We start from the raw sequence: 15611 nt of genomic DNA on the forward strand, positions 1-15611 counted from the left end.
GTTTCAGGCGGTCGAGGCCCGCCCATTTTTTCTCGCACTAGCACGTCCAGGCCGTCCGCAGCGGCTACGATCTCGAAAAAGTCTTGTTAAACACGACGCCAGCACATGGACGCAAGGTAAAGTAGCCAAGTCGTTGACTCTCTCTTCCAAAACCCCGTGCCTGCATGTGCCTGCTGCCGTACCCAGCTGACTGTACGGTACATGCACGGCCATGGCAAATATCTAGGGAACTTCGTGAAAATCAGATCCTATTTGTTGTGTATAGATATATCCATACACATATGCGCTCCTTATATACTTCTCATGCTTGCGTGCTTTCAGGTTTTGTAGATTGGACGAGGTTCACGTTATAAAATGCAGGTTTTAAGAGAAGAAGTGATTGCTCATTAGGAGAAGCACAGATTAGGTAGGAAAAGAGGGGCATTTACAACATTGCAGGTGGGAATTACAGAGTCCATCTGCATTAAATGGTACCTGAGCTCGGGTGCTACACTAGGAGGAAAAATGGCCGGCTACTGGGAGAGCCGGAGCTTCTATCTTTAGAGCATCGTCAGTCTTACTAAGTTAGTGATGCATGAAATTCCCTAAAATGTTACTATGACTATATGCCAGTTGAAAGGGTACCTTATTATCTTAAGTATATAACAAATAAAGTGAGGTGGATAACCGTCTTTTTGCTATTAATAAAATCGTCTGATAGTTGCAAATTTGCCCAGAATGGTATGATGGTGCTTTCATATGTGATAACAAGTACGAAATTGAGTTGTTGCTGGAGTGGCTGTGGCAAAAAATCAGTGCAGCACAATAGACATTGTCCGTATCTAAGCGGGGAAAAGGGTTGGGTCTGAAGCGAAGCATGCATCGGATGAACAAAGCATCCGCCGTCCGGCGTTGCAGCTTGAGGCCCATGATATATAGTAGGAAATCTAATATTGTAATCCGTAGTGATGATCTAATCCATTCAATACCACCAGGATCTAATGCAAGCATAATTGTAAGCTTACTCAAATTCACTTCCACCATTCAAAACAATTGTAAGCTTACTAAGATAACTCTATGGATGGGCACACCTAAAATTAGTAATTATGAGAAATCCTGGTACTATAAGGAGTTGAATACCATGTGCATATTTGGATTAGCATTTGTAGTAGTGAGTTTTGGAGTAATTTGACGATTAGGTAAAATTTAATACTTTTGCAAATTTATGGACAAAGTTTAGGTCTATCTACGTAGACCATGCTGAAGAGAGTCGAGTGTGAAACTCTTAAAACTCATTGAACATGAGGTCTTGGAGTCCAATTCCCTATGTGGCCAACCCTTCTATACACCAATTCCTCCTAAAACTGAAGCCTGAGCATGTGCAAGGATGGCTTAGATTTACCACCACTACTAGTAGTACCTTAGAAAAATAAAAAAGTTGTTGCCATTAGCATGACATACTTTCCCTTTAACCGTGAAATCATATCAAAAGCAAACTTCGTTTTCATTGTTAGTCCTCTCCTAGAGAAGCAATGATGAGGAGAAGAACTTATTAAGAAAGAAAAAAACAAAGGCAAGTAGGCAGAGAAGGGAAGGAAAGAAAAAGCTGCCAATATTTGAAGTGGGGAGGGTTATTGGGCATTGGGTGCAAGAAGATTAAAAGCAAGCGCTACTCTTCCCTCCCGCAGCCCCTACCTACCTACAAATTAATCACGTACGAAAAGATACGACGTACTACTGTGGGACCGATGGACATGGCCTTACCACTCGGCCATGCCGCCTCCCCCACCATCCGAGTCCCTGTGAAGTGAAGAAGACTTACGGCAGAAAAGAAAAAACGGAGAAACAAATGAGAAATGACAAGAAAAGCGTTACGGAATTATTTTAAATGTTAGAGAGTAGGCGAAAAAGGCGGTCGTCTTCCTCGTATTTAATTTTGTTTATAAAACGGGGAGAGGAAGAGGACGGGAGGGAAAGCGAGTCAGAAGAGAGCGAGAAAGAGGTTGGGACAGAAGGATCATCGATCGGCGATTGGTGTCTCTTTTTTTTATGTACAGTAACGAGTTAAACATCTCTTTCTCTCCAGCGACAGTCCGCGCCGGTTTGAGAGAGAGAGAGAGGCAGCCAGCAGGTGTTCGAGTGCAGCGAGCGAGCAGTACGGGCTAGAAGGCGAGGACATCGGGGAGGATCTCCAGTGATAGATACTGTGGAGGGCGAGAGCGGCGGTCGTTGCGGCGCCCATTTACTGCGGCCCTGCTAGCCACGCGCTCAGAATTTGGGCAGCAAGGAAAAGAAGGCCCCAGTCCGGCAATAAATCGGCAAGTCTTTCTTTTTCCCACTCTCTTTCTTATAACACCTGGTCTGGTATCGAGTTATAAACGACCAAGTGACATCCCTTCCTTGCATCATCCTCTCGCTTAGCTCTCGTGGTCACACTTGTTCCCATCTTCCAAATACGTTACGAAGGCTTCGTAGATCCAGACAGAGAGGCGAGGCGGGTTTCCTTTTTATCCTGTTTGGCTTTCGAAGAAGAGACCGTGAGTTTGACGGATGTTTCGGTTTCGTTTTCCTTCTTTGATTCTCTGAAAATGGGGCGGCCCCTCTTTTGTCTCACTGAGCATTTGTTGACCGTTCGCACCATTTCCGTTTTCTTTTCGCTCATGCTGTTGCATTTAACAGATCAGCAAGTGAGCGAGGGAGAGGAACGCCGACAGACAGATGGTGCCGCAGAAGCAGGGGGAGGAGGCGATCGTGCCACAATGCAACGAGACGGAGCGCGATGGGAAGGAGGAAGGAGACGCGGAGGAGAACTCCGGGATTAACGTCAAGAGCCTCCTCTGGCACGGTGGTTCTGTCTATGACGCTTGGTTCAGTTGCGCCTCCAACCAGGTAAACGACCTAAAAAACGAGGTAGAGGAGGATCACCTCTCGCTCTCGCTCCCCCAACCCGTTTTTCCCCGCTTACCGGTTATGCTATTTATCTATTCCATTATCTGTTTATTTTGGTGGCTGGGTACAGGTAGCTCAAGTATTGCTGACGCTGCCATATTCCTTCTCTCAATTGGGGATGCTCTCTGGGATCATCCTGCAGATCTTCTACGGCCTGCTTGGGAGTTGGACGGCTTACCTTATCAGTGTTCTGTATGTGGAGTATCGAAGCAGGAAGGAGAAGGAGGAGAACGCTGACTTTAAGAACCATGTCATTCAGGCAAGTATCAGCAACACCTTTTGGCGTTTTGATTACAACAAATGGTGGCTTTCCTCTTCTTTTCATGGCTGGTTAACTTGTAATCTAATTTTCTGCTTTTTTTTTTTTCCCTCGGTTTTGTTGAGATCAGTGGTTCGAAGTTCTCGATGGGTTGCTTGGAAGCAAGTGGAAAGCCATTGGACTCGCTTTCAACTGCACCTTTTTGCTCTTTGGAGCAGTGATTCAACTGATTGCATGCGCCAGGTGAAATGAACTCTCTCTCTTTCCCTCCTGAAACAATATTACTCACCCTTTAATTTTTCCATGCGGAAATTCAAATTATTTTTCCATTGATGGGCAGTAATATTTACTACATCAATGACCGGCTGGATAAGAGGACCTGGACGTACATTTTCGGCGCATGTTGCGCTACGACTGTTTTCATCCCTTCGTTTCACAATTACCGAATTTGGTCATTTTTGGGGCTCGGAATGACCACCTACACTGCTTGGTATTTAACGGCCGCCGCCCTTGTCCACGGCCAGGTAAAAATTTTTCGATCTAAAGAAAATATTTTAAGAAATGTATTTCTTATTTATTTATGAAACATGTCCGACTGATCCTAGCTCTATGAAGGGAAGCTCTCTCTCATTCTCTTTATTTGGTTCCGGACAGATTGAAGGAGTTCAGCATACGGGTCCCACCCAACTGGTTCTGTATTTCACCGGCGCCACCAATATATTGTACACATTCGGCGGCCACGCCGTCACAGTGTGAGTTTTCGTTCCTTTTGGCTCTTGGAGAGTGCTCTTTTATAATTATATATACGTATAGGGCAAGCTCTTCTGTACTGGTGTATGCTTTCCGCGACCTTTCTCAAGACGGCATCCGGCAGTGCATTATTGCGGATTGGATGCTCTTCTCCCTTTCTGGTCACGTGTCAAAGTCCCAGTCAATCCTATGAACCATAAATTGAATTTCCGCAAGATAGTGTTCTTTCTTTCGCTTCACCCTCCACACTCTGTTTCTGGGCGTAATGGACGACACGCTTCTTGAAGGTTATTTTGCCTGCGCCGGGCATCTTCCGAATGTGTAATCCTAGTGCGTGACGTGAGGGGCTTTTATCCATCTCGGCACTGCCACTTTTACTGTTTTTACCTTCTTCATCATATTCATTCTTATTGTGGATTATAAGATTTCCATGGAGACGTTAGAGAGAGAGCGATGATCGACGTAGACGAAATTACGCATTAGATTAATTTGCAGTTTTCCATAAACCGTCAATCGAAGGAAGGAAATAACGTTGATTCTGGTGTTGTATGTGGGTGTGTGGGGGTCGGATAGTGAGATCATGCACGCGATGTGGAAGCCTCAGAAATTCAAGTACATCTATTTCCTGGCCACACTGTACGTGTTCACCTTGACGCTGCCATCAGCTGCGGCCATGTACTGGGCCTTCGGCGACCTCCTCCTTAACCACTCCAACGCTTTCTCCCTCCTTCCCCAGTCTGGCTGGCGAGACTCTGCCGTTATCCTTATGCTTATTCACCAAGTTGGTACCATTTGCTCTCTGTTTCTCTCTCTCTCTCTCTCTCTCTGTTTTTTTCCCTTCTCTGTTCCTGTCTGCGGTGAACGCTTATGTTGATTGCTGCATGTGCTTTGGCAGTTCATCACCTTCGGCTTTGCGTCCACTCCTCTTTACTTCGTGTGGGAGAAGGTGATCGGGGTGCACGACACCCAGAGCATATGCCTGAGGGCGGTGGCGCGGCTGCCGGTGGTCATACCCATCTGGTTCCTAGCGATCATCTTCCCCTTCTTCGGTCCCATCAACTCCGCCGTCGGTGCCCTGCTGGTCAGCTTCACCGTCTACATCATTCCCGCCGCGGCCCACATGTTGACCTACAAGAGCGCTGCTGCTAGACAGGTAAACGTCCTAGTTTCTTTCGCTGGCCAACTGGCACGGGCACCGCTAAATCCACACCCAAACTTCCGTGGCACCAGTTGCAGCTAAGTGACATGGATGATCTGTTTGGCTCTAAAACTTTAAAAGGACACATAGAGACTATGTGTCTAAATATATTGTGTGGGTGTGTGCGTCAGCGCGTGTGTGCGAGAGAGAAATTACTCAATGAGACCTCAACCAGTCTTTCTTTCTTCTTAAACTGAAAGAAAAGAGATCACTAGGAAGTTCTAGTTGTTTGTTCGCATTATGAAAGGGACATAATATTCTGGGAATTGCGGTGGAGGGTAGTAGGGGTTGGAAAGAGATGGAAGTTCAGTTCTGTATACTACCTCCGTGTACATCGGAACGGACCTTACTATCAAAGGGTGCACACACATTTATCATTTATAGATGTGGACCTCAAACTGAGTCTCGTTTTTCATTTTTGAATGTTTTATATGCTTTATCAGAATGCAGCGGAGAAGCCACCCTTCTTCCTTCCAAGCTGGACAGCGATGTACGTGGTGAACGCGTTGGTGGTGGTGTGGGTACTGATCGTGGGGTTTGGGTTCGGTGGATGGGCCAGCATGAGCAACTTCGTCAAGCAGGTCGACACCTTCGGTCTCTTCGCCAAGTGCTACCAATGTGCCCCCAAGAACCAACCTCCTGCTGCCGCTGCACCTGCCCCTGCCCGCCCTTAAGGGCCAGAGGCTGCTCACTCAATTCACATAGATCTCCTTTCCTCTCTCTCTCTCTCTCTCTCTCTCTCTGTGATGTTCCTTTAAAATCCAATGTAAGCCAAGGAAAAAAAAAACAGCATGCCTCCCATCTGTGGATCCAAAAGGTACGCCTTATTTACTTAGTAAATAGCTTCATCTTCTTAGTCATTGTATTTGTGGATGCTAGTCGAATGGTGTTGGCGTGCGCTGCTCGGTCGCTCTATCTCTCTCTCCCTGCCTCGTCCCCTCCATAGTACGTCTCGTCTCCTGTTTAACTAAGGGAAGGACGAGACCGCTTCGTGTCGGCGCCTGCGAAGGGGCTGAGAGTAGCTTTTGCCTCCCTGTCGTCGACTTTTGAAGAGTAAGGGAAGAGCGATCTGTCTTCATTGGCGTGTAAATCATAATTAGAGGCACTGCCTTTGGGGCCTTGGGCTTTGGTGCCTCACGCGCTTCTCTTCTCTGCACATGACCAATGATCTGATATCGGGTCAAGGGCCAAGAAGTGTGGCTTTTGGTGGTGGGGGGAGGAGGATCTTGGAAGGCTCCTCCTTTTTGTTACTTCATTTTGAAGGTTGAGGCTCTGATTAATTAGTACGTGGTAATGGTATAACTATATGCTTTCTGTTGATATTTGCGCCAGTGGGATCGATGCATGGGACGGATGGGGTGCCACAAAATATTTAAGTGGGGATGGTAGAGTATGCTTTTTGAAAGAGAATACATCATGATCAAACCTAATAATGGAGGGCTTAGCGTCGGCTACCTTTTCCTATTTGAGGTAGGAAGTAAGCGAAAAAGGAGAAAATAAAGTGGATTTCTGTGCGTATGCGTTATCAAGAGCTCTCGTTTGTAGAGAGGTGTTTGTGGTTAGTAGAGTGGTGTTTGTGTTCCTTTTGTTTATTCCAAGTTGGCATCCTTCTTTCAGTGGGTTCGTGCGAATCCTTCCATTAGAAAGGGGGGAAATATGGCTCCATGTGTCTTTTCTAGTCCGTATGAGAATCCAATCCGCTTTAATTGTAGGTTTGGTGGAGCAACAGCAATCGGGCCTGGCCGGCCGCCCGCCGACTCATTTTGCGTCTTGAATTTATGGAATGCCGTCTTGTATTTTATCATGTATGGGTAAGAAGAAAGGAACTTTTATATGCACTGTTATAAAGAACAATATGTGTGGGATCAATCCAAATACTCTAGTCATCCTGGACCAATATTCTCCGTCGGCTGTTAGTATAGGGCTGACTCTTTTTGTCACGGGTCGAGTTTCTCCGACCTGCGCGGCGCCAAAGGCGTTTCCCAAAGCCTTCGGCCAGCCTGACCCATCTTTTAAGCTAGCGGAAGCATTCATCATTATTCGGGACTGTGGACTAGACGAGGAGTGCTAAGCACTCGGCACACCATCACCCAGGTTTATCCCATTGTCGACCACCGGCAAGCCGTGGCCATGAGGCTCTGTCAGAACTTTACCATTCTTCCAAGTGTCTATCCACATCCAAACGAAATCTGCGTGGGGGTAGACTTCCCTTGGGAGGAAGTCCCCAGCCGAAGCCAGTTGACGATTATATGTCATTAAGTAAGGCGGCCGACCATCGCCCTACTCGACGATGAGCATTCACTTGCTCACCCCCGCGTGACTCTACGCGGTTGTGGAACGCAGCGTATGCGCCCACTGGGGGAATTGCCCCTAACCCACGCGCACCACCCCCTTGTGTATCCAAACACTACGCGTGGGGAACCCACTGGATTCCCCAACGACGGACTTGCACTTCCAAAGGGACTGTTGATCTTGATGCGTTTAAACGCCTTGTCACTGCACCACCGCGCTGCACATTCCACGTGCATTGCTTTCTGCTTGACTCGGCGATCGATTGATCCCCACATGCCTTCCAACTATGCCTAAGCTGGCCAAGCAGCATTACCTTTTACTGGCTTGGCCGGGCCAGACACAGTCGACCGGCAACACTCTCCCACCGCCAAAATCGTCACTGACCTCAGTGACTTTGCCCCGATCGATAGAAGTTCAGTTACCGTTCCCTTGATTTCTTTTGAACTGAGCCTTCATCCGTTCGTCTGGTTGACGCACCCGTCACGTCGTGGCTAGCTGCCTTATCGGGTGTTTTGCCTCTAGTCCATTTCTCAACATCATCCCACTTTTCTGTCACTATTTGCACTTTTCCTTAGTAAAGCCCGGAACATATCCGACGACCACTAAGTTTCAAACTCCCAAGCTGTGTTGCCAACCCGTGCACATACTCCTTCCTCGAGACATGTCAACACTAAGGGCACTTGCCCTTCTAGACAATCCTTTTTCACGCCGGGTCTCACCCTATCTGTCTCAGCGAGTGGCTCTCTTGGCCCTTCAGCTCCTGACGCCCAGACACCATCTTCGGAACGTGTGATCTCCATCTGGCCAACACCAACGCGGTCACCTGAACCAGTGTCCGACGAACATGCCCGAACCCTTAGGGCACCAAACAAGCCAACGTTTTTCTTTGAACCACTTGTTTGTTATCATCGCAGCGTTCTCATCTTTCAAGTTCCCTTCGAGAAATCGTCTGCTCTGATACCACTTGTCACGGGCCGAGTTTCTCCGACCCGCGCGGCGCCGAAGGCGTTCCCCAAAGCCTTCGGCCAGCCTGACCCATCTTTTAAGCTAGCAGAAGCATTCATCATTATTCGGGACTGTGGACTAGACGAGGAGTGCTAAGCACTCGGCACACCATCACCCAGGTTTATTCCATTGTCGACCATCGGCAAGTCGTGGCCATGAGGCCCTGTCAGAACTTTACCATTCTTCCAAGTGTCTATCTACATCCAAACGAAATCTGGGTGGGGGTAGACTTCCCTTGGGAGGAAGTCCATAGCCGAAGCCAGTTGACGACTATATGTCATTAAGTAAGGCGGCCGACCATCGCCCTACTCGACGATGAGCATTCACTTGCTCACCCCCGCGTGACTCTACGCGGTTGTGGAACGCAGCGTATGCGCCCACTGGGGGAATTGCCCCTAACCCATGCGCACCCCCTTGTGTATCCAAACACTACGCGTGGGGAACCCACTGGATTCCCCAACGACGGACTTGCAGTTCCAAAGGGACTGCTGTTCTTGATGCATTTAAACACCTTGTCACTGCACCACCGCGCTGCACATTCCACGTGCATTGCTTTCTGCTTGACTCGGCGACCGATTGATCCCACATGCCTTCCAACTATGCCTAAGCTGGCAGCATTACCTTTTACTGGCTTGGCCGGGCCAGACACAGTCGACCGGCAACACTCTCGATACTTAATTTTAGTATTTTGGGTGGAGGGGGATTTTCTAAAACTCGATGTGTTTTTCGGACCCCAAGTGTGAGTGTAGCAGTCTTTTCAGCTAGGTGCCTAATTGAACTTTGTGGGCGGCCTTGCCTTAGATCAAAGTTGACCTTGCCAATGAGTTAGCTAGGTCAACCGCTATTCCCTCCAGCAATGAAAATGGATTTACGATATCATGACTCATCAAATCGTAGTAGGTCCACTGATTCTAGGGCCTTCCAATTTGCCAAATCCATTGTTCTATCAAGTAGAAAAACTTCCTATCACATATCAGCAAAAAGGTAAGTAGGCAGATGCGCCAAAAGGGGTCAATCGCCTTTCCATTGGCATTTAATTTCCAAGAGTAAGCAAACCTAAACCAAATTTGCCATCGCATCGTGAGAATCTTAAAAAGAAGAGATGAAAGATAAATGGGAGCCCTTATTGTTTGGGGTGGGCATCGGGCGGGTCGGCCCGTCGGGCTCAGGCCCGGCCCGATATCCCGGGTCCCGTTCCGAGCTATTTGAGCGGGGGACGGAGGGGGAGGGCCAGAGGGGGAGGGTCGGAGGGGAGAAGGAGACGGAGGGGGAGGGCCGGAGGGGAGAGGGAGACAGGGGGACGACCGGAGGGGAGAGGGAGACGAGGGGGAGGGCCGAATCGGGCCGGGCCGGGCCGACCCGGGCTGCATTATTTGGCCCGGGCCCGGGCCGGGACCCGGTTTTCCTAGCCCGGATTGGTGCCCGGCCGGCTTCGGTACCAGGTACCCGACGGTGGCCCGGCCCGACGCCCACCCTTACTTATTGTAAATACAACCAAAGATGGCGTATTTATTTACTATCTACTTTATTAATCAAGTCCTTTGCAGAACCCAACAAGATAGCAAACTGCAAAGTTGATTGCTTTGTAGTTACTTAGCATTCTCACAATAGCAAAAGCTCTCTACTTACTTCTAAAGGTTTAAGTACGGGTACCATGTGTTGTTCTCCTCAGTCTCGAAGGACCACTTGAATCCGATATTGATGAGAAGGGAGGTGAGATTTCTTTTCTATTTGGGTGAAATAGGGTTGAACGGGATATTCGATGTCCTTCCTCTTTCTCCAGCGGTACGGTATGCCATTCCTTTCTTCTTCCTACTGCTCAACACTTTTCCCTTCCTTCTTGCCTTTCCTCAGTCCCATCAGCCATTAAGAATTTGTGCAAATATCTTCCCATGAGTATCAGCTCCACCACCAAAGCCATCGCCAAGGCCACCAAGTTCGCCACCACCACTGAACCGTCCAGCACCGCCACCAAAACCTGCACCTTCTTTTTCATTGTCATCTTCATAATCATACCAATCATCATAACCATCATAACCACTATAGTCATCATCATCATCAAAATCATACTGGTCATCATAACCAATATAGTCATCACCATCATCATCAGTATCTTCTTCTTCTTCTTCTTCTCCTTATTCTTCTACTTATTCTTCTTCTTCACAATTATCACCACCAAAGCCACCGCCAAGGCCACCAAGTTCGCCACCACCATAGAAGCGTCCACCACCTAGTCCAGCACCGCCACCAAAGCCTCCACCTTCTTCTTCATCGTCATCTTCATAATCATGCCAATCATCATAACCATCATAACCACTATAGTCATCATCATCATCAAAATCATACCGGTCATCATAACCAATATAGTCATCACCATCGTCATCAGTATCTTCATCTTCTTCTTCTTCACAATTATACCAGTCATCGTCAACATTAAAGTCATTATCATCCTCAATGTCATAAGTATCTTCATCTTTTTCTCCTCCTTCTTCTTCTTCTTCTTTTTCACTATTAAAACTCATACATTGAGTTTCTTCCTCCTCAACTTTCTTCCCTAGTGATCTATTCCTATTTGAGTCCTTAGTGTTTTGCCCTTTTGTCTTTAACTGCATAGTGTTATCATCATCCTCACCACTGACTAGATCAACAAATACTTTTTCTCCACCTTTTATATCATCATCCTCACTACTGCTGACTAGATCAACAAGTACTTTTTCTCATGTTTTCATGACGTTCGAGTGCATTCCTTCTTAGTAGCTTCTCAAAGGCGAAGTTGAATCCTCATTATCATCTCCACTGCTCATGAGCTCAATTGCTCCCCTCTTCTCATCTTTTCCATTAATAGAGGAGGAAATTGTGATCCCTAGCTTCCTGCATTTCATTTTTGTCCTCCATAACCTTTGAGAAACCCTCAAAGATGCGTCTGATGGTTCCTTCCCTTTCCATGAACTTGAACACTCCTTTCTACACATTCAAACTCCTCTTTCTTGTCTTGAGCTTCTCCGCATGATCACTGCCCTCCTCCTCTTTGCTCAAGAAAATGACTTCTTTGGTTCTTTGGCCTTTTCTACTAATTGAGCAATGAGGAACTCTTGCATGCTCCCTTCTTGAACAATCCACAACTTAAAATGACCACAAAAAAAAAAAGAAAGGAAAATGTTAAACCTGAAGCTTAAATCACCTTTTATAGAGAAAAAAAAATGTGGAAGGGCTCTTACAGGAGGAAGAGACATTTGGCTTCTTGTTCTTCTAGCAATTCAGTTCAAGACTGTCAAGAGACATGCATTAAGAAAAAAAAAGTTGATAAAAAATAACAAAGAACATAGAAAGGAAATGAACAAATAACTTGAAAAGATACTGAGCCATATTTTCCAACTTGAGTCTCACTTTGAGTGCCATTTCCATTAGATTATTTAAACACAAAAAAATCAATATCTTAAAAAGATACATGGAAACAAAAAAAATAGTTATAAAATCCAAAACTAAAGTATAAGAAAGTTAAATGCAAGAGTAACAGATTCACTATCAAATCAAATGTATCGTTGGTCCTTGCATCTCTTTAAAATTCATTTAACATCTACAGTCTACAACAAACGACCAGTCTACACTTTTCATTTGCCATTTTTTAATTACATGCTAAAAAAAGTGCACTCATTTCCATCAACATGGCATTTTCTGAATGTATCGTTTTGGATCTACATATGATAACACTCTTAAAAGCTTGAATCCAAGAAACATAATGAATCTATCCACAATTGCTATGAAAAACAAACATAAAAAAAAGAAGAAAGTAAAACCCAACAGAAGAAGAAAAGGAGAACAAGGTCGTCGGTTACACCTGAAAATGACACTTTACAACAATGGTTTGCCAAAGCCCATAGTGTGAAAGAAAATGAGCACTAAAACAAGAGAGAAAAGGGTCAGTGCAAAAAAAAAAAACACGAAGAAATATGAAACTGAAACCAGCTATCCGCAAAAATGGTAGAAAAAGGAAAACAAAAACAAGAAGAAGAACATTTATAAGGTGCACATCATTCAGTGGGATAGTGCAGCAAGAGAAACAGAGTCACTTCAAAACAAATATATGGCGGGTTCACCTGAACCAATGTCCTACAACGTGGTTTCATGTTCCTGTATTATCCTGAAATGTGAAAGGAAATTATTCTTGCAACACGAAAGAAAATGACAAAAAAAAGAACAATATATAAGAAAAGAAGAATGTACAAACCGAAAAATTAGAATAACAATGTGCTTTATGTTGATATTTGCTCCAGTGGGATCGGTGCATGGGACGGAAGGGGTGCCACAATATTTAAGTGGGGGTGGTGGAACATTCTTTTGTGCATCATGATCAAGCCTAATAATAATAATGAAGGGCTTAGCGTCGGGTACCTTTTCCTATTTGAGGTAGGAAGTAGGCCAAAAATGAGAAAAAGAAAATGGATTTCTATGCGTATGCGTTATCAAGAGTTGTCCGTAGAGAGGTGTTTGTGCTCCTTTTGTTTATTCCAAGTTGGCATCCTTCTTTCAGTGGGTTCGCGCGAATCCCCCCCCCCCCCATTAAAAAGGGGAAATATGGCTCCATGTGTCTTTTCTAGTCCATATGAGAATCCGCTTTAATTGTAGGTTTGGTGGAGCAACAGCAGACGGGTCTGGGCAGCCGACCGCCGACTCCTTTTGAGTCTTGAATTTATGGAATGTTGTGTTGTATTTTATTATGCGTCGGCAAGAAGAAAGGAACTTTTATGTGCACTGTTATAAAGAACAATATGCGGTAGGATCAATCCAAATACGATAGTCATCCTGGACCAATATTCTACGTCGGTTGTTAGTATAGGGCTGACTCTCTCGATTACTTAAGTTTAACGTGGTCTGTATAATACAGAAGGTGTGGAGGTGATTTTTCTAAATCTGGATGTGTTTTTAGTGTGAGCGTAGCAGTCTTTTCAGCAAGGTGCCTAGTTGAACTTTGTGGGCAGCCTTGGCTTAGATCAAAGTTGACCTTGCCAATGATCTAGCTAGGTCAACCCGCTATTCCCTCCAACAATGAAAATGGATTTAGACTCGTCAAATCGCAGTAGGTCCACTGATTCTGGGGCCTTCCAATTAGCAAAATCCATTGTTAGAAAAACTTCCTATCACATATCAGCAAAAAAAGGTAAGTAGGCAGATGCACCAAAAGGGGTCAGTCACCTTTCTTTTGGCGTTTAATTTCCAACTACACCCAGTTTGCCATTGAACTCGGCTGAAAAAGAAGAGATGAGAAAGATAAATGGGAGCCCTTATTGTAAGTACAAACATGGATGGCATATTTACGCTACATCCGATCCTCCGTGCCATTTTTCTCTTCAACCGAACTGGGGGGTAAATTGGTCAGACCCAAAGGCATCCCCATTATTGGTCCAAAATCCTGAATATGATATGATCCCACTGTCATGAGGCCAAAAAAAAAAAAAAAAGTGTAAGAACCGATTGATCTTTTTTTTTTCTTATGAAAAAAAAGTTTTTACTATTTACTTTATTAATCAAATCCTTACTGAACCCAACAAGATAGCAAACTGCAAAGTAAGTTACTTAGCCTTCTCACAACAGCAAAAGCTCCCTACGGTTTCTTTTCTAGATAAATTACCTGCTTCATTTTGGTCTGAATGGGATATTCGATGTTCTTCCTCTTTCTCCAGCCCTACGGTGCGGTAAGCCATTCCTTTCTTCTTCCTAATGCTTAACACTTTTTTCCATTCCTCATTCCCATCAGCCATTAAGAATTTGTGCAGATATCTTCCCTTGGGTATCAGCATATAACTTTTGCAGTGTGTTAAATTGCGTAGATTAATCTGCATGCTGTATACAGGGTTTTTTTTATAGGATCGTTATCTTTCAAAATTCATATTTTTAAAACACATTGTACGATAACAATATGTGATCTGTTTATGGATGCAAATCATTCTTAGATAGAACAGTCAATTAATTGTGGACACGATCACATTATATTCTGTGAAACAAAAGCACGGTGTTCTTCTTGAGGAACACCCTCGTATAGCTATGGAGGGTCGTACAGGAAGTTGTCTGACTTCCTTGTAATGGTCCAACACCTGCTCTAAGAGATATAAGGAAAATAGTCGCGGCGCCTTGGAATGAACTAATCTTCATCACCCTCCTGGTCGTCATCAGAATCATGATCCACTGATCTGTTATTATTCTTATGACTGCGACAGTGATCGATGCTTGTCTATCTCAAAAGATCGAAAGTAATAGGAGCTTACTATCATATTCATAGCCTAACAAAGATACATAAAAGATATTAAAGTTGGCGACGCACCTCCTTATCCCTTCCAAGACGGCACTTTGGAAAAGGAAAGACCAACTCTGATGCTCTCCGCAACTTAAGTTTGAGGTTCATATTGAATTGAATTATGAATCTAACTTTTTGAACAGTTGCCCAGCAAAGTATGTGCTGTTCACGAGGACTTCCCGGTTACTCCTCTTCAGAATTGGGGCCACTGTGCCATACTGTACCGGAGGAGGACGCTTTGCAAGCATATTGAAAGGAACATCCAAGGCCACATGGCAAGTTTCTCAATCATCCCCGCCCCCACGTGCCTCAGAAAAATGAAATGCTTTCTAGTCCCAAACTTAAGAATAATAACCCTCTTCTTTTTTTTTTTTTTCCAGGTGAACTAATTCTTAATCCATCCAGAAGATCTTTTTCAAGATTCTTCATTTTAGTTAAGTGGATTAGGAAATTGAATATTTTAGACGATACTTGTAAAAGGCGTAAATGTCCAGTTTAGATATATATATTTGGGGGTTAGGAATGGCTAATAATAATACAGTTGCCTCTATAAGCTTTCTGGCGATTGAATTGGGGGATCGGCCGCATTAAGTTGTATTTTATGCCATACCCACTATGACCATGCTTACAGTATTTCATTCCTTACGTATATGATTATTTGGGCTTTTTCTTTGGGGACCAATTTAGGGCCTTACTGATCTTGAATCTTAAAAACTTGGGATAGTGTAGCCCCAGTTGTCGCTTTCTATTTCAGTTTAAACTTATGTATGGGTCCAATTAATTCAGATCTGCTTAGATCTCGTCAATAAATTAAGTCGATTCCTCGCCCCAACATGTTGACATATTTAAATATCATTTTAAATCAATCATCACTATTTGAGATCTAT

The 15611-nt window shown here is 44.8% G+C and overlaps 2 protein-coding genes across 3 annotated transcripts; one reads left to right on the forward strand and one right to left on the reverse strand.

Annotated features, from left to right (window-relative positions):
• Nucleotides 1–1924: 1924 nt before the first annotated feature.
• Nucleotides 1925–5995, forward strand: LOC116256851 (auxin transporter-like protein 2). 2 transcript variants are annotated; one of them, XM_031633364.2, is made up of 9 exons: nucleotides 1925–2297; nucleotides 2659–2868; nucleotides 2999–3187; nucleotides 3318–3430; nucleotides 3528–3711; nucleotides 3842–3939; nucleotides 4511–4718; nucleotides 4833–5090; nucleotides 5579–5995. In XM_031633364.2, exons 2-9 carry the CDS (start codon nucleotides 2698–2700, stop codon nucleotides 5807–5809), a joined length of 1452 nt encoding a protein of 483 aa, XP_031489224.1. In that variant the 5' UTR covers nucleotides 1925–2297; nucleotides 2659–2697; the 3' UTR covers nucleotides 5810–5995. The 2 variants fall into 2 exon arrangements, with proteins under 2 accessions (XP_031489224.1, XP_031489225.1); XM_031633365.2 differs by lacking the exon at nucleotides 1925–2297 and adding an exon at nucleotides 2354–2516.
• Nucleotides 5996–10291: 4296 nt separating this feature from the next.
• LOC116256593 (glycine-rich RNA-binding protein 10-like) lies at nucleotides 10292–14191 on the reverse strand. The gene is made up of 3 exons (XM_031632994.1): nucleotides 14062–14191; nucleotides 10597–11127; nucleotides 10292–10434 (listed from the first exon to the last, which is right to left on the reverse strand). The coding sequence occupies exons 1-3, from the start codon at nucleotides 14189–14191 to the stop codon at nucleotides 10292–10294; spliced, it is 804 nt and encodes a 267-aa protein (XP_031488854.1).
• Between the last annotated feature and the right edge of the window lie 1420 nt (nucleotides 14192–15611).

This window comes from Nymphaea colorata, chromosome 6, assembly GCF_008831285.2.
Source record: "Nymphaea colorata isolate Beijing-Zhang1983 chromosome 6, ASM883128v2, whole genome shotgun sequence".
Lineage (NCBI taxonomy): Eukaryota > Viridiplantae > Streptophyta > Magnoliopsida > Nymphaeales > Nymphaeaceae > Nymphaea > Nymphaea colorata.